General features: G+C 35.6%; 1 protein-coding gene across 17 annotated transcripts in view; it reads left to right on the top strand.

Moving 5' to 3' along the window:
• Window positions 1-27,500, top strand: part of LOC144960650 (fibronectin-like) — a 96,811-nt gene that overhangs the window by 4,998 nt on the left and 64,313 nt on the right. Inside the window, exons 1-10 of one of the 17 annotated variants that reach the window (XM_078893905.1) lie at window positions 1,639-1,686; window positions 6,240-6,388; window positions 9,468-9,705; window positions 12,896-13,038; window positions 13,669-13,916; window positions 14,685-14,792; window positions 16,841-16,988; window positions 19,122-19,355; window positions 21,538-21,708; window positions 24,126-24,281. In XM_078893905.1, the coding sequence (XP_078750031.1) occupies window positions 6,325-6,388; window positions 9,468-9,705; window positions 12,896-13,038; window positions 13,669-13,916; window positions 14,685-14,792; window positions 16,841-16,988; window positions 19,122-19,355; window positions 21,538-21,708; window positions 24,126-24,281 (1,510 nt within the window). In that variant the 5' untranslated portion in view covers window positions 1,639-1,686; window positions 6,240-6,324. Of the gene's footprint in view, window positions 1-1,638; window positions 1,822-5,547; window positions 6,389-9,467; window positions 9,706-12,895; window positions 13,039-13,668; window positions 13,917-14,684; window positions 14,793-16,840; window positions 16,989-19,121; window positions 19,356-21,537; window positions 21,709-24,125; window positions 24,282-27,500 lie in introns of those variants that run through there. The other 16 variants (XM_078893918.1, XM_078893909.1, XM_078893916.1 and 13 more) reach the window with 16 other exon arrangements.

The following is a 27,500-nucleotide window of genomic DNA, read 5'->3' on the forward strand; positions in this document are numbered from 1 at the left end:
CATGATATTTTATTAGTTTTCCACGTTTATTTGTGTATTGTTGTGCTGAGGAAGGGTTTGTACCCGAAACGTCCATTGTCTGTTTTTCTGTACAGACGATACAAGTTATTTTTTATGATATTTTTCCATTTTCACTCTTTCGTTAGTATTTTACGATCACCGGCTTCAGGCAGCCCTTACCGTTTTCTACTTTTGAGTGGATTCTCAAGTGTGTAGTGTGTAGTGTGTAGTTTTTTACTGTGTAAGCAACGCTTCACTCCCCGTTGTTTGTATCATAGATTTACCGAATACAAGACTCTCAGTGAGTATTATCGTGGCTACGGTATTAAGCTCTCTATAGATAGAATGCGCTTGGCCAAGGAGTTCACAACATTGCCATCCGGAAGTATAACGGACCAACACACAAACTCTGTGTAACCATGAACTTTTATAGTCTGGTTAATACAGTTTAGTGAGAACAACTCACAAACGCCGATAGCAAAAACAAAAACAAAGGCCTGAGTGACGTCATCTTCGAACTATCTATAGATAGAACGAAGATGACGTCACTCAGGTCTTTCTTATTTATTTATTTTTTTTGCCATCCACGTTTATGAGTAATACTCACTAAACTGTATTAACCTGACTATAAACGTTCATGGATACACACAGTTTTGTGTGTTGGTCCGTTATACTTCCGGATGGCAATGTTATGAGCTTCTTGGCCAAGCGCATACTATCTATAGTTAAGTGAGAATTACTCGTAAACATGAATAGCAACAAAAAAACCCAAAAAACAAAGTGACGTCAACTTCGTTCTATTTGTGACCCCTCGTCTCAAAACGGTATTATGTCGGGATGGACCAGATGCTAAAAAGTCAAATTATAGTCAAACTGGTCAAAAATATGAAACGTTGGTATTTAGCACAGTAAAATATGATATTCTTTCTCCTCTATAAAGCATAATAAACTCAACTTAAGCATGTTATCTCTCATTTTCAACATTTTAATCATCCCGTCTTAATACCGTTTTTGAGACGAGGGGTCACATTTGTAAACCCGTGAGAACTGATCACTAAAACGGATGACTATAAACAAATAACACGGAGTTGGGTGACACCATATTCGTTCCTACTATAATTTATTGTAAACACACAAATATAATGACGTTCTTTGACCATATCGTTGCATAAATCTATGTACTGTATCCAAATTGTATTAGCACACGCAACTTCAAGGCAGGGTTGCCAATTTGGCCGATTTTCTGCCAAATGTCCTTTTTCGGGGGCAGAATTTGAAGTCGTCTGGCAGAAGAAAAAAAACAAAACGGTTTTGCAGTTTGGCAGATGTTATTTTCAGAGGCCTCGATTTTGCTCAATTATTACCGATAGATAGTTCGAAGATGACGTCACTCAGGCCTTTGTTATTGTTTTTTGCCATCCGCGTCTGTGAGTTGTTCTCACTAAACTGTATTAACCCGACTATAAACGTTCATGGATACACACAGTTTTGTGTGTTGGTCCGTTATACTTCCGGATGGCAATGTTATGAGCTTCTTTGCCAAACGCATACTATCTATAAATAGTATGGTTTGGCAGACTTTTTGTGGTATTTGGCAGATTTTTAAAAATCCAGTTGGCGCAATGCCTGAAAATAACCTGGCAACACTGCTTGAATGAGATGTAATCACAAGGGTGTTTGAGTGGGGTAAGTGTTTGAATGGTAGAGTGAGTCCCGAGTCAACATCGTATACAAGTTTATTCGTCAAATACTCTATCTAATAGTTTTGTTTTGTTTGTTTTTTTGTTTGGTTTATTCAATTCTTAATGGATGGATTACATTGTGAGAAACAAAATGTTTCTGTGTGTGTGTGTGTGTGTGTGTGTGTGTGTGTGTGTGTGTGTGTGTGTGTGTGTCATTTTTTAAAAAACATAGTATCGTGAACATGATTTAGCATGGATGTGAACTGAAGTGATTGAATTTTCTGGATGGACCGTTGCCTTCGTTAAATTTCTTTTTTTTTAATTGAGCTTTATATACATAGATTGAAGATGACGTCACTCAGGTCTTTGTTATTGTTTTTTGCCATCCGCGTTTATGAGTAATTCTCACTAAACTGTATTAACCCGACTATAAACGTTCATGGACACACACAGTTTTTTGTGTTGGTCCATTATATGACAATGTTATGAGCTTCTTAGCCAAGCGCATACTATCTATAGCGCAATATCCACTAAATGTGCTCAAAGCGCTTTACAAGGTGTCCCTGGTCAACAGCAACATTTAACATGTAGGACGGGACATGACGCCTGTTAGGCGATATTACAATGTCTCGGACACTGGTAGGCGATATTACAATGTCTCGGACACAGACAACGCTGTTAACGGCCAGGTACTCATTTTACACCTTAGTACGGTGAGAGAATGTGAGTGAAGAGTCTTCTCCAAGGACTCAACTATGCGCCGAGCGCGAGGCTCGAACCCTGGACATTCCGATAACAAGACCTCATAGCCGTTAACTAAAAGCCTGATGCTAAAGCCAAAGGAAAAACAATGTCATACAGAGAAGATGAAGACCATGAGGAATTAATGTTAATTGGATTCAATAGTCTGATGTCACGCCGCCCGGCAACGGCGGCCATCTTGGTTCTAAACAAAAATAAATCATTACTTTATATTCTTCACGCTGGCGAGAAGTTTTCATATGCGTTGTGATCAGAATGAGTAAAAGTGAAAACATGAACAAATTTATGTGTTTTTTTTTTCCTCTGGATACGCTTTTATGCTCGCCGGAGAAATATTTCATACGGGCGTCCGCCATTGTTCCGATAGTTTAGAGCCAGTGTTACTAAGTTACCATGCGTAATAAGGAAGGAAATGACGTTACAACTGTTGAAGCGTATTGTGAGTTGTAAACAATACCTCACTAAAAGATAGTACGCAGATGACGTCACTCATGTCTTTATTATTGTTTTTTTTTGTTTGTTTTTTTTTGTTTGTTTGTTTTTTTTTTTTTTTTGACATTCAAGTTTGTGATTAATTCCATAACAAAGACCTGAGTGACGTCATCTTAATTGTATCCATAAAAGAAATGATAAGACATGGAACGAGATGAAAATGTTAGCTCAAGATAGAGAAAGATGGAAATTGTTTGTCTATGGCCTGATACCGTAGCCATCGTAAAGTCATGGCCTGTCACTGACCGAAAAATGACGTCAAAATGCCAGTCTTTTGCCACAAAAGAAAACAAATCGTGAGTTGTATTCAATAGTTCAACCAATGAAATAACTTGTTTCCATGAGCTCTACTAACGACAACTCACTAGGTGGTGCAAAAACCAAATAATGACGTCAAACTGCCAGTCCTTTTGGATTTCAGTGTTAGGCTGTTACATAACGATGCCGACGGTTCTACTAACGACAACTCACTAGGCGGTGCAAAAACCAAATAATGACGTCAAATTGCCAGTCCTTTTGGATTTCAGTGTTAGGCTAAAACATAACGACGGCTACGGTTCTACTAACGACAACTCACTAGGCGGTGCAAAAACCAAATAATGACGTCAAACTGCCAGTTCTTTTGGATTTCAGTGTTAGGCTATAACATAACGACGGCTACGGTTCTACTAACGACAACTCACTAGGCGGTGCAAAAACCAAATAATGACCTCAAACTGCCAGTCCTTTTGGATTTCAGTGTTAGGCTGTTACATAACGATGCCGACGGTTCTAGGGATAGTTTGAAGATGACGTCACTCAGGTATTTGTTATCGTTTCTTTATTTTTTATTTTTATTTTTTTGCCATCCGCGTTTATGTGTAATTCTCACTAACCTGTATTAACCAGACTATGAATGTTTAAGGTTACAAAGAGTTTGTGTGTTGGTCCGTGGTACTTCCGGATGGCAATGTTATGAACCTCTTAGCCAAGCGCATTCTATCTATATTATGTTAACGATGGCTACGGGCAGACTATTGAAGAAACAAAGAAGACGTCACTCCTCTCCCTCCCTCTCTCTCTCTCTCTCTCTCTCTCTCTCTCTCTCTATCTATCTATCTATCTATCTATCTAACTATCTATCTATCTATCTATCTCTCTCTCTCTATCTCTCTCTTTCTCTCTCTCTCTCTCTCTCTCTCTCCCTCTCTTTCTCTTTATCTCTCTCTCTGTCTATCTCTCTCTTTTTTCTCCCTCTCTCTCTTTCTTTCTCTCTCCCTATGTTTCTCTCGTTTTCTCTCTCTCTCTCTCCTTTTCCTCTCTCTTTCTCTCTCACTCTTTCTCTCTCTCTCTCTCTCTCTCTCTCTCTCTCTCTCTCTCTCTCTCTCTCTCTCTCTCTCTCTCTCTCTCTTTAAATCTCCAAAATGGCTGTCTAAAATCAAGAAACACAGAGCTCAATGACCTGAATTACGCTCCTTCTATGCATTATGTTATACCGAAATGGGAGCCACCTGTATTCAGGTTTTCTTTCAATCGAGTCATCGATCACGTGATTTGTTGCTGTCCAACTATAAACATAGTTCTTAATTAATATAGATAGTATGCGCTTGGCCAAGAAGCCCACAACATTGCCATCCGGAAGTATAACGGACCAACACACAAAACTCTGTGTATTCATGAATATTTATAGTCTGGTTGATATAGTTTAGTGAGAATTACTGATAAACGTGGATGGCAAAAAAAGCAAACCTAATAACACAGACCTGAGTGACGTCAACTTCATTCTATCTAAATTTTCTATCTCTCTCTCATTCTCTCTCTCTCTCTCTCTCTCTCTCTCTCTCTCTCTCTCTCTCTCTCTCTCTCTCTATCTCTATCTGGGTGTACAAAAACAAAGCAAGGATAAAGAAGGGAATACCGACAATCTTTTGTGTGCTTTTTACAAACAATAACAAATACCTGTGTGACGTCAAATTCATTCATACTATGAATAATGACAAAGACCTGTGTGACGTCAAATTCATTCATACTATGAATATTGACAAAGATCTGTGTGACGTCAAATTCATTCATACTATGAATAATGAAAAATATCTGTGTGACGTCAAATTCATTCATACTATGAATATTGACAAAGATCTGTCTGACGTCAAATTCATTCATACTATGAATATTGACAAAGATCTGTCAGACGTCAATTCCGTTCATACTATGAATATTGACAAAGATCTGTCTGACGTCAATTCCGTTCATACTATGAATATTGACAAAGATCTGTCTGGCGTCAATTCCGTTCATACTATGAATATTGACAAAGACCTGTCTGATGTCAAATTCATTCATACTATAAACAATGACAAAGACCTGTGTGACGTCAAATTCATTCATACTATGAATAATGACAAAGACCTGTGTGACGTCAAATTCATTCATACTATGAATAATGACAAAGACCTGTGTGACGTCAAATTCATTCATACTATAAATAATGACAAAGATCTGTGTGACGTCAAATTCATTCATACTATGAATATTGACAAAGACCTGTGTGACGTCAAATTCATTCATACTATGAATATTGACAAAGACCTGTGTGACGTCAAATTCATTCATACTATGAATAATGACAAAGATCTGTGTGACGTCAATTCCGTTCATACTATGAATAATGACAAAGATCTGTGTGACGTCAAATACATTCATACTATGAATAATGACAAAGACCTGTGTGACGTCAAATTCATTCATACTATAAACAATAACAAAGACCTGTGTGACGTCAAATACATTCATACTATAAACAATGACAAAGACCTGTGTGACGTCAAATTCATTCATACTATAAACAATAACAAAGACCTGTGTGACGTCAAATTCATTCATACTATAAACATTAACAAAGACCCGTGTGACGTCAAATTCATTCATACTATAAACAATAACAAAGACCTGTGTGACGTCAAATTCATTCATACTATAAACAATAACAAAGACCTGTGTGACGTCAAATTCATTCATACTATAAACAATAACAAAGACCTGTGTGACGTCAAATTCATTCATACTATAAACAATAACAAAGACCTGTGTGACGTCAAATTCATTCATACTATAAACAATAACAAAGACCTGTGTGACGTCAAATTCATTCCTACTATAAACAATAACAAAGACCTGTGTGACGTCAAGTTAATTCTCATTCATTTTATGTGGACTAACAAAAAGCTGAGTCATTCATTTCATACAAAATTGCAACGATTTAGTTACCCAAACTTCATACAATTTCTATTTTTTTTCAAAAAATGCACTTCCAACTTGATTCAGACAAAAAACCAAAACATGTGTGTTCTGTGGTGTGCTCTTCTATGATCTAAATCCAAGGTACACATCGACCACTAGCAACACAACCATGCGTGTTGCAACGTGCTGGCTCATCATCGTGGTCCTATTTTCCTATGGTGGATGCTTTGCCGGTAAGTGGTGTGTGTGTGTGTGTGTGTGTGTGTGTGTGTGTGTGTGTGTGTGTGTGTGTGTGTGTCAAGTAGTGTGTAGTATACCAACACATGTCCGTGTAAGACGTGTATATAGATGTGTATGTATCGTTACATTCAACTACTTCTTTCACATGCCTTTTTAGTTAGATACACAGCGATTGTCTGACTATAGATAGAATGCGCTTGGCCAAGGAGTTCACAACATTGCCATCCGGAAGTATAACGGACCAACACACAAACTCTGTGTAACCATGAACTTTTATAGTCTTGTTAATACAGTTTAGTGAGAACAACTCACAAACGCGGATGGCAAAAACAATAACAAAGGCCTGAGTGACGTCATCTGCATACTATCTATTGCCTGATTTATTATTATTATTATTATTATTATTATTATTATTATTATTATTATATATTATTATTATTATTATTATTATTATTATTATTACTATTATTATTATTATTACCATTATTATTATTATTATTATTATTATTATTATTATTATTATTATTATTATTATTATTATTATTATTATTATTATTATTATTATTATTATCACCATTATTATTATTATAGTTATTGTTAATATGATTATTAATTTTATTATTATTGGTGAGGTCTTGTCCTCTAGTGGTATGACACTCGCCTTCGGATTGGAAGGTCGTGGGCTCGAATTCCACTCTGAGTGGCGCATAGCTATTTTCTTGGAAAAGGCTCTTTACTCACATTTTGTTTTCTCACCGCACTCATGTGTAAAATGAGTACCTGGCCATTAATTATCACTCTCGAATTTGAAGTGCCTCAAGCCTCTGTCTTAGGTAACATTTTATTTAGTATTTTTTTACATACCACCTGTAGCTAATATCGATATATCGAAAATCGATAAACATTTTGATAAGCATTGTTGATTACTTCGACCGTAACCATCGTAAAGTTATAGATAGTATGCGCTTTGCTAAGAAGCTCATAAAATTGCCATCCGGAAGTATAACGGACCAACACACAAAACTGTGTGTATCCATGAACTTTTATTGTCAGGTTAATACATTTCAATGAGCATTACTCATAAACTTGGATGGCAAAAAAACAAAAAAAAAATAACAAAAACCTGAGTGACGTCATATTTGAACTATCTAAAGCCTGACCGTGGTCATCGTAAAGTTATAGCCTGACACTGACCAAAAAACTGACGTCAAAATGCCAGTCCTTTGCCACATACCAATGGGATCACTTACTTCCTTGAGCTCTACTAACGACGACTCACTAGGCGGTGCAAAATTAAATAATGACGTCAAAAGGCCAGCCTTTTCGGGTTTCAGTATCAGGCTATAACCGTAGCCATCGTTATGTTATAGATAGAATGCGCTTGGCCAAGGAGTTCACAACATTGCCATCCGGAAGTATAAAGGACAAACACTGTGTAACCGTGAACGTTTTTAGTCAGGTTAATACAGTTTAGTGAGAACAACTCACAAACGCGGATGGCAAAAACAATAACAAAGGCCTGAGTGACGTCATCTGCATACTATCTATAGCCTGATACTGAAATCCAAAAGGACTGGCAGTCTGACGTCATTATTTGGTTTTTGCACCGCCTTGTGAGTTGTCGTTAGTAGAGCTCATGGAAACAAGTCATTTCATTGGTTGAACTATTGAATACAACTCACAATTTGTTTTCTTTTTTGGCAAAAGACTGGCATTTTGACGTCATTTTTTGGTCAGTGTCAGGCCATAACTTTACGAAGGCCACGGTATCAGGCCATAACTTTACGAAGGCCACGGTGTCAGGCCATAACTTTACGAAGGCCACAGTATCAGGCCATAACTTTACGAAGGCCACAGTATCAGGCCATAACTTTACGAAGGCCACGGTGTCAGGCCATAACTTTACGAAGGCCACAGTTTTCAGGCCAAACTTTACGAAGGCCACAGTATCAGGCCATAACTTAACGAAGGCCACAGTATCAGGCCATAACTTTACGAAGGCCACAGTATCAGGCCATAACTTTACGAAGGCCACAGTATCAGGCCATAACTTTACGAAGGCCACGGTGTCAGGCCATAACTTTACGAAGGCCACAGTTTTCAGGCCAAACTTTACGAAGGCCACAGTATCAGGCCATAACTTAACGAAGGCCACAGTATCAGGCCATAACTTTACGAAGGCCACGGTGTCAGGCCATAACTTTACGAAGGCCACAGTATCAGGCCATAACTTTACGAAGGCCACAGTATCAGGCCATAACTTTACGAAGGCCACAGTATCAGGCCATAACTTAACGAAGGCCACAGTATCAGGCCATAACTTTACGAAGGCAACGCTTGGATAGTGTTTATCATGAACAAAATTGATGAGTGTGAGCAGCTGGTGTGTTTATGGTTTGAGTTTATCACCGATTAGCTCAAAATTATGGAAATGTGTCTGATGTACTTTTAGTACTGGGGTTTTCAATACGATTCAATAGTCGTGACTTCATTTCCCTCATAGTAACTGGTTCTAAACGAAGACCACGTTGAAATACTCAAAGGTTTTGATGAGTAAAATAAAAAAAAATCCACTGCACTAGCGGTTTTGTAGTCTAGTGGTATGACACTGGATTTAGGATCGGAAGGTCCTGGGTTCGTGCCTCGCTCGCTCGGCGCATAGTTGAGTCCTTGGAAAAGGGCTCTTTACTCACATTCTCTCACCCTACTCAGGTGTAAAATGAGTATCAGGTCGTTAACAGTGTTGTCTGTGTCCGAAAAAAAAAACTTATAATATCGCCTAACAGGCGTCATGTCTCGTGGATATTGCGCTCTATGAAAGGTCAATTTGATTAAATTAAATTTAATGTTTATTATAATTAAAAGAAATGCGATTCTGCGTATGGCCAATTTTGGCATAACTGAAATTGATATCGATATAACGTTTTGAAATCGATATGGTTCGACATTGTCATGCATATTGATATATCGATATTGAGCTACGATATGCCCAACATTGCATAATAAAGCTATATAAAAGCTAAAATACCGTTTAGATATGGTGGGTAACATATTTTCTCCCATCGTTCCTAGAATCCAAGAGGAAGTCCCTAGGCAGCAGCATCCGGAAGTTGTCCTACCGCCATTTGTTGCCTGGGTCGGTGGAGATAAGATGGCGGGACCCAGCCAGAAAGGGCAGGAAAGAGTGGAAGAATAACGGCTACAACAACAACCACAACAACAACAACAACAACAACAACATCAACAAAAATGTCGGCCTCTACGCCATTCAATATGGCGACGGAGATGAGACGGATAAGTCAAATTATAGGTAAGAATATCAATATTAATGGGAGCGATCTATATGTGTGCGGTTCTGTGGTCTAGTGGTATGACACTCGCTTTCGGATCGGAAGGTCCTGGGTTCGAGCCTCGCTCGGCGCATAGTTGAGTCCCTGGAGAAGGCTCTTTACTCACATTCTATCACCGTACTCAGGTGTAAAATGAGTACCTGGCCGTTAACAGCGTTGTCTCTGTCCCAAAAATTTGTAATATCGCCTGACAGGCGTCATGTCTCATCCTACATGTTATGTGTTGCTGTTAGCCAGGGACCCCTTGTAAAGCGCTTTGAGCACGTTTAGTGGATATTGCGCTATATAAAAGCTCAAGTTTATATTCATGTTTTCGTCCACCCTAGTCATCAATCACATGATCTATATTAACTTTCCATGTGTTCGAGGTCATTAGTCACATTGCAAAATGTGCTCAAATGACCCACTTAGTGAAACGTGTTCACAGCTTTTTAAATATCTAACATCACGATTGGTCATTTGTTCAGCTTGACACGGGTATAGATAGAATGCGCTTGGCCAAGGAGTTCACAACATTGCCATCCGGAAGTATAACAGACCAACACACAAACTCTGTGTAACCATAACGTTTATAGTCTGGTTTATAGATAGAATGCGCTTGGCCAAGGAGTTCACAACATTGCCATCCGGAAGTATAACGGACCAACACACAAACTCTGTGTAACCATGAACTTTTATAGTCTTGTTAATACAGTTTAGTGAGAACAACTCACAAACGCGGATGGCAAAAACAATAACAAAGGCCTGAGTGACGTCATCTGCATACTATCTATAGTCAGGTTAATACAGTTTAGTGAGAACAACTCACAAACGCGGATGGCAAAAACAATAACAAAGGCCTGAGTGACGTCATCTGCATACTATATATACAGTTTAGTTAGAACAACTCACAAGCGCGGATGGCAAAAACAATAACAAAGGTCTGAGTGACGTCATCTTCGAACCATCTATATTTACAAATTTCATAAACAAAGCAGCGTGTTTACATTTGGTAAGAAATATCCAATCGTTGGACACCAGCAGATCATGTGATTAATGACTCGGTTGGACGGAAACATGAATTAAGATCGCTTCCATCAATAGTCGTACCGTCACTTCCTTCCTAATGACACATAGTAACTTAGTAACACTGGCTCTAAACTATCGGAACAATGGCGGACGCCCGTATGAAATATTTCTCCGGCGAGCTTAAAAGCGTATCCAGAGGAAAAAAACCCCATCAATTTGATCATGTTTTGACTTTTACACATTCTGATCACAAGGCATATGAAAAGGGAATGAACTGTTCTCGCCAGCATGAAGAATAAAAAGTAAAGATTTTCTTTGTTTAGAACCAAGATGGCCGCCGTTGCCAGGCGCGTGACATCAGACTACTGAATCCAATTGTAAACTTACCCATGTGTCAAGCTGAACAAAATGACCAATCGTGATGTTAGATATTTCAAAAAAACTGTGGTTCACTTTGAGCACATATTCCAATGTGACCAATGACCTCGAGCACATGGAAATGTAATATAGATCATGCCCATTGCTGATTGGTGGTTAACGAAATCGTTATCTATTGGTGTTATGCGTTTAGCTAAAATACTCAAAACATTATTCGCCAGCCGGTTGTCATTTATCAACACACCGGTTTGTAACCTTGACTCTTTCTATTCCGATTAAGAATGTGGACTTCTATAATATTATTACGAAGATAATAAGATATCGTGGGTTTTTTTATTTTTCAAAATCATTTTTTTGAAAGATTTTCCTAATAATTAGACCCAATTCATCCCTTGATAATAATAATGATAATAATAAAAATAATAATAATAATAATAATAATAATAATAATAATAATAATAATAATAATAATAATAATAATAATAATGATAATACTGACAACTTATATAGCGCTATAACTCCGAGACACCAGATTCTAAGCGCTTAAATTACAAATTACTTTGGCTGAAACATACTCATTCACACACACACACACACACACACAAACACACACACACACACTCACACATACACACAACACAAAACAAACCAGACGCCTATTTAATTGGATTCAATAGTCTGATGTCACGTCTCCCAGCAACGGCGCCCATCGTGGTTCTAAACAACAAAAATCAGTACTTTTTATTCTTCATGCTGGCTAGAACTTTTCATATGCCTTGTGATCAGAATGTGTAAAAGTCAAAACATGGTCAGATAATGTTTTTTTCATCTAGATATGCTTCTATGCTCGTCGGAGAAATATTTCATAAGGGCGTCCGCCATTGTTCCGATAGTTTAGAACCCGTTGCTAAGTTACCATGCGTCATTACGAGGGAAGTGACGTTACGACTGTTGAAGAGTATTCTCATATCATCTACTAAAATCGAAACATAATAAATGTTTTAAGCGAACGTTTAAAATTAGACAAAGATTCTTGTTCACGAATGATCTGTCTTAAGGCCTTCCAAACAGAGGCTCCGAAATGAGAAAAGGACCTCATTCCAGTATTTTTGCGTATTGGTAGTTGATTCGTGTTTTTATTCACATTTCATTTTATTGACATCGTGTTTCGTCGATAGTCAATCAATAAGAATTCTGTGGTATTCTGGAAAAAAAACACATTTAAAAATTTAAAAATTTGGCCAGAAAACTCGTCCTTCAAATATCGATCGATTAAAATGACTCTCATCTTGGCAAAAACTCTCACACCTGGGACTTCGGCGAAATCTCTCTTTTAAGAGTTTTTTTTCCAAAATGAGAGTCATTTAAATCGATCGATATTTGAAGGACAAGTTTTCTGGCCAAATTTTTAAATTTGTGACCCATCGTGTCAAAACGGTATTATGTTGCAACGAACCAGATGATTAAAAGCCGAATTAAATGTTAAACTGGTCAAAAATATAAATTGTTGGCATTAGCACCCTAGAATATGGTATCCATTCTCCTCAATAAGACATACAAACTCAACACAAGTCGGATATTTCTGGCTATAAATTCAATTTTCAACATCTTAACCAACCCGACTTAAAACCGTTTTGAGGGGAACGGTCACATCTGGGTTGTTGTTTTTTTTTGTTTGTTTTTTTGTTTTTTGTTTTTTTTGTTGTTGTTGTTTTTTGTTTTTTTTTTAAGTAAAGCAGAATTCTCTTTTCAATCTCCACGCAGAACCGTTTTCTCACCGTCGAGGCGTCACGTGATCAGTCAGTTGGAGGCCGGGAAGACGTATAACGTTCGAGTTCGCTGGATCAAAGGTCAAAGGTCAGGACATTGGACGAAATTCATCAAGGTCCAAGTTCCCGATGATAGATGTGAGAAGTAGTTTTAGTTTCGTATTTTCGTATGTTTGTTCTTTTGTTTGTTTATATATTATTGTTGAGGAAGATGAAGATGATGATGATGAAGAAGAAGAAGAAGAAGAAGAAGAAGAAGAAGAAGAAGAAGAAGAAGAAGAAGAAGAAGAAGAAGAAGAAGAAAAAGAAGAAGAAGAAGAAGAAGAAGAAGAAGAAGAAGAAGAAGAAGAAGAAGAAGAAGAAGAAAAAGAAGAAGAAGAAGAAGAAGAAGAAGAAGAAGAAGAAGAAGAAGAAGAAGAAGAAGAAGAAGAAGAAGAACAAGAACAAGAACAAGAAGAAGAAGAAGAAAAAGAACAAGAACAAGAACAAGAAGGAGGAGGAGGAGGACAAAGGAAGAGGAGAAGGAGGACGAGGAAGAAAAAAAGAAAAAAAAATAGGGAGAAGAAGAAGAAAAGAAGGAGGAGGATGGAAAATATGAAGAATAAGATGATGTACAAAAGACAATCACGATGCGTTGTATTGAGTTTTTTTTTTTATTTTTTTTTTATTTTTTTTGGTGTTTTTGGGTTTTTTTATTGTTCTCTTTTATTTTTACTTATTTTTTGTTTGTTTGCTTTTTGCTTTGTTTTCTCCACCCATCTTGTACAGCAGTCCATTCTTACAACACAACTATTCAAGAACTGAGGGCCACGCCCATTTCCTCTACGTCAATGCGGTTGTCATGGACGCTAACGGATAAGACCAATCAGAGACTGGATTCTATAGCTATGGCGGCAGGATTGGCCAATGGCAACAAGCGACAGATTCGAGCCTCGTTGTCACCCATGACGTCATCATATGTCGTCAACAACTTATCACCAAATATGGTGTACACGTTTGTCATTACGCCCATACTGGTTCGTAGTATTTATATACATAATGTTTTTCAATGTGGAATATATGGTACATACACATACACACACACGCAAACACACACACACATACATATATATATATATATATATATATATATATATATATATATGTGTGTGTGTGTGTGTGTGTGTGTGTGTGACCGCTCGTCTCAAAACGGTATTATGTCGGGATGGACCGGATGCTAAATAGTCAAATTGTAGTTAAACTGGTCACAAATATGAAACGTTTGTATTTAGCACAGTAAAATATGACTCAACTTAAGTCTGATATTTCTGGCTACAATTTCCATTTTCAACATCTTAATCATCCCGACTTAATATCGTTTTGAGACGAGGGGTCACATATATATATATATATATATATATATATATATATATATATATTATGTGTGTGTGTGTGTGTGTGTGTGTGTGTGTATTATTCTAGAAACAAAACCCATGAAATGATAGTGAACAACTTTTTGATGAAAGGAGCTATTTATATAATACTTAAAGTATAATTTTATTTGACTTCTACAATATTATTTCGAACATTAGTTCAGTAAGTGAAAGTGAAATTTAATTGTTATGCTCGTGCAATAACACATACTCGCAAGCTCGTTGTGTTATTTGGCACGATAAAAATAACTCGTTGAATGAGTAAAAAGAGATGAAAGAATCGTATATAGCGCATATTGAAAAGTATTTTTGTCAATTTCTGGATATTATCTTCATCTACACAACCCATCTGTGACCTCCTTTGGTTTCCAGAAGGATAGGTCATTGAAGGTCAAAGGGTCAAAGGTTACAGCCAGGACATTGTCCGCCATACCATCCAGACCCCCCAAGATAACGAGGACACAAATCATCAACGCTACAGTAAGTCTCCACGAGACCAACGTGTACCTATTCGCAGGTCTGATAACCCAGTTCGTTAAGGGCTCATTGCTGTAATGGAAATCTCACCCAAAAAACCCCAAAAAAAATGACAGAAAATATTGTCCCTTGTAACAATGTCAAACTAGGTCCATAAGTGTGTTAGGATGTCAGACCTGCATATGTGTACACGTTGATATAAACGATATTTTATGTTACACAATGCCTACTATGGGACTACGTCGTCTTGTGGTATGGCGCTCGCTTTCGGATCGGAAGGTCCCGTAATCGCTTATCATCCTATAGATAGTATGCGCTTGGCTAAGAAGCTCATAACATTGCCATCCGGAAGTATAACGGGCCAACACACAAAACTGCGTGTATCCAAGAACGTTTATAGTCGGGTTAATACAGTTCAGTGAGCATTACTCATAAACGCGGATGGCAAAAAACAATAACAAAGACCTGAGTGACGTCATCTTCGAACTATCTATAGTGACTTTTTGATAGATGGTATTCATATCCCTTTGCGTTGTGTTGTAAATGTTAATAATGACTAAAGAGTTCAATCAAGGGCCGTTGTGTTGATAATTGGATCCAGTAGTCTGATGTCACGCGCCTGGCAACGGCGGCCATCTTGGTTCTAAACAAAGAAAATCTTTACTTTTTATTCTTCATGCTGGCGAGAACTTTTCATTCCCTTTTCATATGCCTTGTGATCAGAATGTGTAAAAGTCAAAACATGATCAAATTGATGGGGGTTTTTTTCCTCTGGGTACGCTTTTAAGCTCGCCGGAGAAATATTTCATACGGCGTCCGCTATTGTTCCGATAGTTTAGAGCCAGTGTTATTAAGTTACCATACGTCATTAGGAAGGAATTGACGGTACGACTATTGAATCCTATTGAATGTACAACATCAAGACATTCAAATAAAAGTCCAGGTTCCAAGTTTCATTTCTTACAGTTTTATTTGTTGTGATGAATCCCAAATCCAAATCAAATAGCATGGTCATAATTCAATCAGTTTCATAAATTCCAAATCCGTAAAATCAATCCAAATGTTAATCCATTTTGCCCATGTAACCATTTTCAATATACTTGGACTATTTCTAAGTCCGTAAAATAAAGATTCTTAGTAGGATGTTAGAACTTGCAGCTTACTAGAAAAGTGCAGCGCAAAGTGAAGTAAAATGCAGAATCCTGTTTTGATGACAAACGCCCTATTTTATCCCCTATTGTAACCGTTCCCACAATTCCTTCAAACCACACCTCCTACTAATTTGGACAGTTCCAGGTCAACCTAAAATCAACCCCCTAAAAGTAAAACCGAATCATGCTCAAGTCGAAACGTTAAATCTCTACATATTAATGTTAATCCCCGCTTTTTATGATATATATATATATATATATATATATATATATATATATATATATATATATATATAAATATATATATATATATATATATATATTTCAAGTTTTATACTCACTGATGCATTTATATCGACAAACAAATATTATGTATTCGTTTACGTCTTTATATTTTTATTTATTAATCTATTTATAATCTGTTTTATTATTCATTTACCTGATTATTCATCTATTTATTTACATCACTATATAACTACATTATATTGGTTGTCTAAAAAAAAAAAAGATTTAAAAAAAAAGAAAAAAAAAAAGAAAAAAAGAGCTAAGTGACGTCAATATCTTTCCTTATACGTGACCCTTCGTGTCAAAACGGTATTATGTCGGGATGGACCAGATGCTAAAAAGTCAAATTGTAGTTAAACTGGTCAAAAATATGAAACGTTGGTATTTAGCACAGTAAAATATGATGTTCCTTCTCCTCTATAAAGCATAATAAACTCAACTTAAGTCTTTTATGGCTACAAATTCAATTTTCAGCATCTTAATCATCCCGACTTAATACCGATTTGAGACGAAGGATCACATATATATTTAAAACATACTACATTCATTTCCTCTCCCCCCTGCCACCCCCCCCCCCTCCCTACCCCCTCCCTCTATTTATTCAATTCTAACCAGTCGTTCCAAATACGGTGGGCCGCTCCACCACTGCGCAGCCGCAACGCTCCCCTCACCGGATATAAGATCAGTGTCAGAGGTCAAGGTGATAGGCGTGGCCAGCTCTATCTCCTGACTGAAAAGACTTCGCGGAGCTACGTCATAACCGGTATGAAGGAATTAAAATCTGAAATTTAAAAAAGGCACACGAAGATCAAAACATTTTAAAAATCGCTAATTTATTGTATTAATTTTATTTTTTTGTATTTTGAAAATTATTTATTTATTCATTTATATTTCTATTTATTATTATGAATTATTCATATTAACAACGCCACTACCACAATATTTCATTCATCTGTCGTGTTTTATTCACTCTGTTTTGCTGAGAAAGGCGAAAACCGAAACGTCCATTTTATCTGTTTCATCGAATGGAAGCTTACATTCAATTTCACATTGTTATTTATTTCTTCGAACTTCCAGCAGCAACATTAAAGCACATTGAGCCTCATCATCATTGCCTTTTTCACCCTGGGTCAGGGTATAGGCCACAGACAAACAGTTTCCATCCTTCCCTCATCATTGCCTTTTTCACCCTGGGTCAGGGTATAGGCCACAGACAAACAGTTTCCATCCTTCCCTCATCATTGCCTTTTTCACCCTGGGTCAGGGTATAGGCCACAGACAAACAGTTTCCATCCTTCTCTATCATCATCATCATCATCATCATCATTGCCTTTTTCACCCTGGGTCAGGGTATAGGCCACAGGCAAACAGTTTCCATCCCTCCCTCATCATTGCCTTTTTCACCCTGGGTCAGGGTATAGGCCACAGACAAACAGTTTCCATCCTTCCCTCATCATTGCCTTTTTCACCCTGGGTCAGGGTATAGGCCACAGACAAACAGTTTCCATCCTTCTCTAATCATCATCATCATCATCATCATCATTGCCTTTTTCACCCTGGGTCAGGGTATAGGCCACAGGCAAACAGTTTCCATCCCTCCCTCATCATTGCCTTTTTCACCCTGGGTCAGGGTATAGGCCACAGACAAACAGTTTCCATCCTTCCCTCATCATTGCCTTTTTCACCCTGGGTCAGGGTATAGGCCACAGACAAACAGTTTCCATCATTCTCTATCATCATCATCATCATCATTGCCTTTTTCACCCTGGGTCAGGGTATAGACCACAGACAAACAGTTTCCATTCTTCTCTATCATCATCATCATCATCATCATTGCCTTTTTCACCCTGGGTCAGGGTATAGGCCACAGACAAACAGTTTCCATCCTTCTCTATCATCATCATCATCATCATTGCCTTTTTCACCCTGGGTCAGGGTATAGGCCACAGACAAACAGTTTCCATCCTTCTCTATCATCATCATCATCATCACTGCCTTTTTCACCCTGGGTCAGGGTATAGGCCACAGACAAACAGTTTCCATCCTTCTCTATCATCATCATCATCATCATCATTGCCTTTTTCACCCTGGGTCAGGGTATAGGCCACAGACAAACAGTTTCCATCCTTCTCTATCATCATCATCATCATCATTGCCTTTTTCACCCTGGGTCAGGGTATAGGCCACAGACAAACAGTTTCCATCCTTCTCTATCATCATCATCATCATCACTGCCTTTTTCACCCTGGGTCAGGGTATAGGCCACAGACAAACAGTTTCCATCCTTCTCTATCACCATCGTCATCAACATTGCCTTTTTCACCCTGGGTCAGGGTATAGGCCACAGACAAACAGTTTCCATCCTTCTCTATCCTGAGCCAACTTTTTTTTTATCTCATTCCAGGTCTTACCACTTCTCTGTATATCAGCTTCTTTAATTCTTCTCCATGTTCCTCGTGGCCTTCCCCTTGATCTTCTGCCCTTAGGGTTCCAGTCCAATACTTTCTTTGTTATAGTTGAGTCATTCTTTCTAAGCGTGTGTCCAATCCACCTCCATCGTCTTCTTCCTATTTCCTCTCCCACTGGTTTTTGCTGTGTTCTTTGTTATAGTGGAGTCATTCTTTCTAAGCGTGTATCCAATCCACCTCCATCGTCTTCTTCCTATATCCTCTCCCACTGGTTTCTGCTGTGTTCTTTTCCATACTTCTTCATTGAGCGCATTATATAAAAGCAAACATTTTTCGTTTGTTGTCTTTTACCAAAATAACTTAGTTTCGGGGTGTCGAGACACTAGTCCACATTTCAAAATATCCGGCTATGTGGTCTTACACTGTACAATTTCTTTTTGTCTTACTTTCTTTCTTTTTTCTCTCTCCCCCCCCCCCCCACCCCTCAGGTTTAAAAACGAATAAAACATACAAGGCTCGGATCGCTGCCATCAACAAAAATGGAACCGGCCCGTATTCCAAATGGGTGTACGTTGCCCTCAAACCTATTGAAGTGTTGTACGCCGAGAAGGAAGGAAAAGGGGGCGGTGATGTCAGTTATGACACAACCACGACTACGTCGATGATGACGAAGATGACCATGATTGGTTTGGTGAAGAAATATGGCGGTGAGAATTATGAAGGTACGACATATAATAATGTTTACCTGAAGAAGGGCAACGGCCGAAACGTTGTTTGTTTTGTGTTGTTCCCTTATATACGGGTCACATTTACTCACCTCCTCATTTTGTCCATGTATAGATAGTTCGAAGATGACGTCACTCAGGTCCTTGTTATTGTTTTTTGCCATCCGCGTTTATGAGTAATGCTCACTGAACTGTATTAACCTGACTATAAACGTTCATGGATACACACAATGTTGTGTGTTGGTCCGTTATACTTCCAGATGGCAATGTTGTGATCTTCTTAGCCAAGCGCATACTATCTATAGATAATGTGCGCTTGGCTATGAAACTCACAAAATTGATCGAAAGTCACAAAATATGGCGGACCACTACAGAGAACTATGTGTGACCTTCAACGTTTATAGCCTGGTTAATACAGTTAAGTGAGAATTGCTCATAAACGTGGGTGGCAAAATAAACAACACCAAAGACCTGAGTGACGTCAATTTCGTTCTATCTCTAAATGTATCTGCCATGCTCTAAAATAGGATCCACTATTCTGACGTCACGTCCGCACAGGTTGGCAACCAGCAGCTTAGTTCTAAACAAAGATAATCGGTACTTTGTATTCTTCATGCTGGCTAGTCGAACGTTTTTAAATGTCATGTGATCAGAATGTGTAAAAGTAAACATCGTTGTTGCACAAAACACCAACAAAGGGTGCATCTAGCTTGGACTCGATTTACACCTGAGTACGGTGAGAGAATGTGAGTAAAGAGCCTTTTTCCAAGAACTCAACTATGCACCGAGCAAGGCTCGAACCCAGGACTTTCGATCCGAAAGCGAGTGTCATACCACTAGACCCATCAAGAAATCTACGATCCTCCATCGCCATTCAACTCGAAACTAGAACGTCTACATCTAGAACACAATTTTCCAACAGATCTTTCTCTAGTGCAGCTCCAAAAATCTGGAATTCCCTGTCACCCACAACCAGCAACTCTCCAACTTTTAACTCTTTCAAGTCCCAGATCTTTCTCTAATGCAGCTCCAAAAATCTCGAATTCCCTGTCACCCACAACCAGAAACTCTCCAACTTTTAACTCTTTCAAGTCCCAGATCTTTCTCTAATGCAACTCCAAAAATATGGAATTCCCTGTCCCCCACAACCAGAAACTCTCCAACTTTTAACTCTTTCAAGTCCCAGATCTTTCTCTAATGCAGCTCCAAAAATCTGGAATTCCCTGTCACCCACAACCAGCAACTCTCCAACTTTAAACTCTTTCAAGTCCCAGATCTTTCTCTAATGCAGCTCCAGAAATCTGGAATTCCCTGTCACCCACAACCAGAAACTCTCCAACTTTTAACTCTTTCAAGTCCCAGATCTTTCTCTAATGCAGCTCCAAAAATCTCGAATTCCCTGTCACCCACAACCAGAAACTCTCCAACTTTTAACTCTTTCAAGTCCCAGATCTTTCTCTAATGCAACTCCAAAAGTATGGAATTCCCTGTCCCCCACAACCAGAAACTCTCCAACTTTTAACTCTTTCAAGTCCCAGATCTTTCTCTAATGCAGCTCCAAAAATCTGGAATTCCCTGTCACCCACAACCAGAAACTCTCCAACTTTTAACTCTTTCAAGTCCCAGATCTTTCTCTAATGCAACACCAAAAATCTGGAATTCCCTGTCACCCACAACCAGAATCTCTCCAACTTTAAACTCTTTCAAATCCAATTTTTAGACTAAACTGTTTCAAACAGCCTTTACTTAATTTAATTTATTTTAGTGCTGTAGTTTTTTTTTGTTTTTTTTTTTCCCTTTGTGAGTTCGTGTTTTATTTTAAGCGCGCTCTCCAAGTGATTTGTTATTATAATTTGTTATAATTATTATAGTATAAATATTGCTTCTCTAAGCTCGAAGAAATAAATAATAACGTAAAGTTGAATGTAAGCTTCAATTAAATTATAAAAACAGATCAAATGAACGTTTCAGGTTTCCCCTTTATCAACAAAACAGGATTATTGAAACACCACAGATGAATGAGATGATGTGGTAGTTGCGTAGTTAAGATGAATAAAAATAATGATTTTCTTTGTTTAGAACCAAGATGGTCGCCGTTGCCGGGCGGTGTGACATCAGACTACTGAACCCAATTGCCTAAAAACAAACTTTTGAAATTTTGAACTTTTGAACTTTATAGACCAGACTCCATCCATGTCAAGCAGTGACGTAAACAAACCGCCTCACGTGATCGATGACCTACGAGTGGTGGACAAAAGACCAACAAGGGTGTATCTAACTTGGACAGCACCGGAAGTGGATCCATGCTGCCCCGTGCTGGCCTATAGACTCGTCATTCAAAACATGACAGGTAGATTAAATAAATAAATAAATAAATAAATGATTTAATAAAAAAAAAAATAAATGAATAAATAAATAAATGATTGAATAAATAAATAAATAAATGAATAAATAAGTAAATAAATAAATAAATGATTGAATAAATAAATAAAAAAAAGAATAAATATGGAAAAAAATAAATAAGTAAATAAATAAATAAATAAATAAATAAATAAATAAATAAATAAATAAACGAATGTTAACCACAATTTTAACTACCATACTCTGGAGGCACGATAGCTCAGTTGGTAGAGCTCTCGCTTCACATGCAAAGGGGACCAAGATCGATCCCGGATGCAGTCCACATGTTTTTCTGAACCCCCCCCCCCACAACACCCACCAATCTGTCCACCCAGTAGTGATTGGGTAGCTGGGCCTGGTAGATCTGGCGGAAAGTACATTGCGAAAGACTAGTGTCCTATATATTGGGTAGCAAACAATTTAAATTGTCCGTTCACGCTATAGAAATTGGGATGAACTCCTAATCCGTGGACTCTTGGCTCCGAATGTCATTAATATTATTATTATTATTATTATTATTATTATTATTATTATTATTATTATTATTATTATTATTATTATTATTATTATTATTATTATTATTATTATTATTATTATTATTATTATTATTTATTATCATTATTATCATTATTATCATTATTATTATTATTATTATTATTATTATTATTATTATTATTATTATTATTATTATTATTATTATTATTATTATATTATTATTATTATTTATTATTATTATTATATTATTATTATTATCATCATTGTTGTTATTATTATTATTATTATATTATTATTATTATTATTATTATATTATTATTATTATTATTATTATTATTATTATATTATTATTGTTATTATTATTGTTATTATTATTATTATTATTATTCTTTTTATTATTATTATTATTATTATTATTATTATTATTATTATTATTATTATTATTATTATTATTATTAATTATTATTATCATCATTATTATTATTGTTATTATTATTATTGTTATTATTATTATTATTATTAATTATTATTATTATTATTATTATTATTATTATTATTATTATTATTATTATTATTATATTATTTATTATTATTATTATTATTGATATTATTATTATTATTATTATTATTATTATTATTATTATTATTATTATTATTATTATTATTATTATTATTATTATTATTATTATTATTATTATTATATTATTATTATTATTTATTATTATATTATTATTATTATTATATTATATATTATTATTTATTATTATTATTATATATTATTATTATTATTATTATTATTATTATTATTATTATTATTATTATTATTATTATTATTATTATTATTATTAATATTATTATTATTATTTTATTATTATTATTATTATTATTATTATTATTATTATTATATTATTTATTATTATATTATTATTATTATTATTATTATTATTAATTATTTATTATTATTATTATTATTATTATTATTATTATTATTATTATTATTATTATTATTATTATTATTATTATTATTATTATTATTATTATTATTATTATTATTATTATTATTACTATTATTATTATTATTATTATTATTATTATTATTATTATTATTATTATTATTATTATTATTAGTTTTACCATTAATGTTACTATTATTAACATCATCATCATTATCAAAATTCAGGATTCTGAACCTGGAAACAAACGCGTCCCTTCGCTTTCATTTTCAGAGCCATCTAATTCAGGGGATTAATATTGTATAGCTATGTGGTCTAATGGTATGGCACTCGCTTTTAGACCAAACGATCCTGGGTTCGAGCCTCACTCGGCGCATAGTTAATTCCTTGGAAAAGGCTCTTTACTCACATTCCCTCACCGCGCTCAGGGGTAAAATGAGAACCTGGTGCCTAACAACGATTGTCTCTGACCGAAAAAAAAAAATTATATTATCGCCTAACAGGTTACAGGTGTCATATCCCGTCCTACACGTTAAGTGTTGCTGTTGGTCAATGATCACCTGTAAAGCGCTTTGAGCACGTTTAGTGGATATTGCGCTATGTATTATCTCAATTAAAAAAAAACAAACAACATATATATAGTCATCATTTTACCATACTCTAGAAAAACAAATTTTTAGCCAGGAATCTTGAGCTTTTGAATATTGATCGATTTAAATATACCTCATCTTGGCAAAAGCTCTCGAACCTGGGACTTCCCTAAGTCCCAGGTTTGAGACTTTTTACCAAGTTGAGAATCATTTAAATCGATCAATATTTGAAGGACGAGTTTTCTGGCCAAATTTTTAAATATATTTCTTTTTCTAGGGTATGGCTATATTATTATCTTTATCACTTTTTACTACATTATTGTTATCAGATTTCAAAACAATTGACCTTGTAAGAGGCTCGACCAATGTGAACGTTAGTGGCCTTGAACCCGATACATCATACAATGTCAAGGTCACGTCCTACACGACTCAAGGTCAAAGTCCACCCTCTCAGGAGATTTTATTCAAAACCTTACCATTGTCATGTAAGTAGCTTTTTGTCTAATGTCTTACCGTTGTCATTTAAGTAGCTTTTTGTCCAATATCTTACCGTTGTCATGTAAGTAGCTTTTTTTGTCTAATATCTTACCGTTGTCATGTAAGTAGCTTTTTGTCTAATATCTTACCGTTGTCATGTAAGTAGCTTTTTGTCTAATATCTTACCGTTGTCATGTAAGTAGCTTTTTGTCTAATATCTTACCGTTGTCATGTAAGTAGCTTTTTGTCCAAAATCTTACCGTTGTCATGTAAGTAGATTTTTGTCCAATATCTTCCCGTTGTCATGTAAGTAGCTTTTTGTCTAATATCTTACCGTTGTCATGTAAGTAGCTTTTTGTCCAATATCTTACCGTTGTCATGTAAGTAGATTTTTGTCCAATATCTTCCCGTTGTCATGTAAGTAGCTTTTTGTCCAATATCTTACCGTTGTCATGTAAGTAGATTTTTGTCCAATATCTTACCGTTGTCATGTAAGTAGCTTTTTGTCCAATATCTTACTGTTGTCATGTAAGTAGCTTTTTGTTTAATATCTTACCGTTGTCATGTAAGTAGCTTTTCGTCTATCTTACCGTTGTCATGTAAGTAGCTTTTTGTCTAATATCTTACCGTTGTCATGTAAGTAGCTTTTTGTCCAATATCTTACTTTTGTCATGTAAGTAGCTTTTTGTCTAATATCTTACCATTGTCATGTAAGTAGCTTTTTGTCTAATATCTTACCGTTGTCTTGTAAGTAACTTTTTGTCCAATATCTTACCGTTGTCATGTAAGTAGATTTTTGTCCAATATCTTCCCGTTGTCATGTAAGTAGCTTTTTGTCCACTATCTTACCGTTGTCATGTAAGTAGATTTTTGTCCAATATCTTCCCGTTGTCATGTAAGTAGATTTTTGTCCAATATTTTCCCGTTGTCATGTAAGTAGCTTTTTGTCCAATGTCTTACCGTTGTCATGTAAGTAGATTTTTGTCCAATATCTTACCGTTGTCATGTAAGTAGCTTTTTGTCCAATATCTTACCGTTGTCATGTAAGTAGCTTTTTGTCCAATATCTTACCGTTGTCATGTTAGTAGCTTTTTGTCTAATATCTTACCGTTGTCATGTTAGTAGCTTTTTGTCTAATATCTTACCGTTGTCATGTTAGTAGCTTTTGTCTAATATCTTACCGTTGTCATGTTAGTAGCTTTTTGTCTAATATCTTACCGTTGTCATGTTAGTAGCTTTTTGTCTAATATCTTACCGTTGTCATGTTAGTAGCTTTTTGTCTAATATCTTACCGTTGTCATGTAAGTAGCTTTTTGTCTAATATCTTACCGTTGTCATGTTAGTAGCTTTTTGTCTAATATCTTACCGTTGTCATGTTAGTAGCTTTTTGTCTAATATCTTACCGTTGTCATGTTAGTAGCTTTTTGTCTAATATCTTACCGTTGTCATGTTAGTAGCTTTTTGTCTAATATCTTACCGTTGTCATGTTAGTAGCTTTTTGTCCAAAATCTTTTTTATTTGTTTTGGCTTTTGTATTGGTTGTTTGTTTCTGCGTGTCTATAATATCGTCTTGTAATATGATACTAGCTTTCAGATCGGAAGGTCCTGGGTTCGAGCCTCGCTCTTTTCACAATTGAGTGTTTGGAAAAAACACTGTACTCGCATTCTCTCATGCTCACCATACTCAGGTGTAAAATGAATAACCGGTATCATTGTTATTATTATTATTATTATTATTATTATTATTATTATTATTATTATTATTATTATTATTATTATTATTATTATTATTATTATTATTATTATTATTATTATTATTATTATTATATTATTATTATATATTATTATTAATCATTATTATTATTATTATTATTATTATTATTATTATTATTATTATTTATTATTATTATTATTATTATTATTATTATTATTATTATTATTATTATTATATTATTATTATTATTATTATTATATTATTTATTATTATTATTATTATTATTATTATTATTATTATTATTATTATTATTATTATCATTATTATTAATATCATTATTATTAACATTATTATTATATTATTATTATTATTATTATTATTATTATTATTATTATTATTATTATTATTATTATTATTATTATTATTATTATTATATTATTATTATTATTATTATTATTATTATTATTATTATTATTTATTATTATTATTATTATTATTATTATTATTATTATTATTATTATTATTATTTTTTATTATTACTATTATCATTATTATTATTGTTATTATCATAATTATTGTCATTATTATTAATAATATTAGTATTATTATTGTTATTATTATTGTTATTGATGATGAAGTTGATGATATAATGTGTATAGATAAAAAATTGATGGTTAATGGACAGGAAAGGGTAAACTAAAATTGCTTAATTCCTGTTATTGTTTTTAGACAGCCATATGAAGGATTAGCTCTCACTAAATCATATCAATTAGACTTTAGACATCTAAGGTTACGCATACTTTTGTGTGTTGGAATGTATAATCAGGCTTACGGATTTCGTGAGCTGTTTACCTAAATGCATAGCATCGGTACTCTTAAGAGATCACCCACACCAGAGACTGACTCCGACGAGCCGGCACTGCCGTCCTCTGCCGTCTTCCGGATAAAACACTAAGAATAAAGAGAAGAACCGCTAGGCCTACCCATACCAAGCTCGAAAGGAAAAAAAAAAAAAACGACAGAAGACGTCAAGTGCTTGATATGGGTAGGCCTAGCGGCTCTTCTCTTTATTCTTTGTATTATTGTTTTTTTTTTTTCCGCGCCCGACGTCTTTATCCCCAAGACGGCATAGGACGGCAGTGCCGGGTCGTCGGAGTCAGTCTCTGGTGTGGGTCGGCCCTAAGGCAGAAGGTTCTAATGGTACTCAGACTAATATGTTATGACGATCGAACCATGGCCGACACTGGGTGAATGCGAATCGGCTTCGGTCGAGGAGCTGCCTCACGGCCAGTGCGCTTTTCGGTGGGGTCTTTCTACCTGTCCAACATGTACTCGCTGTGGGCAAGAACCTGAGACGGCAGGCATCTAGTCGAACGGTGTGTTGTGACGATGCGACTCGGCGGGTTGCGACGGTGCACGAATGCTGACCAGACTTTGCTGATTGGTCGATCGTCATAACATAGTAGTGTGAAAACCATAAGAGGCTGCTGCCGACTGGAGTAGTAGGGATATG

The sequence above is a fragment of the Berghia stephanieae genome, chromosome 15 (assembly GCF_034508935.2).
Source record: "Berghia stephanieae isolate SIO BIC M18660-M18661 chromosome 15, UCSD_Bste_1.3, whole genome shotgun sequence".
NCBI lineage: Eukaryota > Metazoa > Mollusca > Gastropoda > Nudibranchia > Aeolidiidae > Berghia > Berghia stephanieae.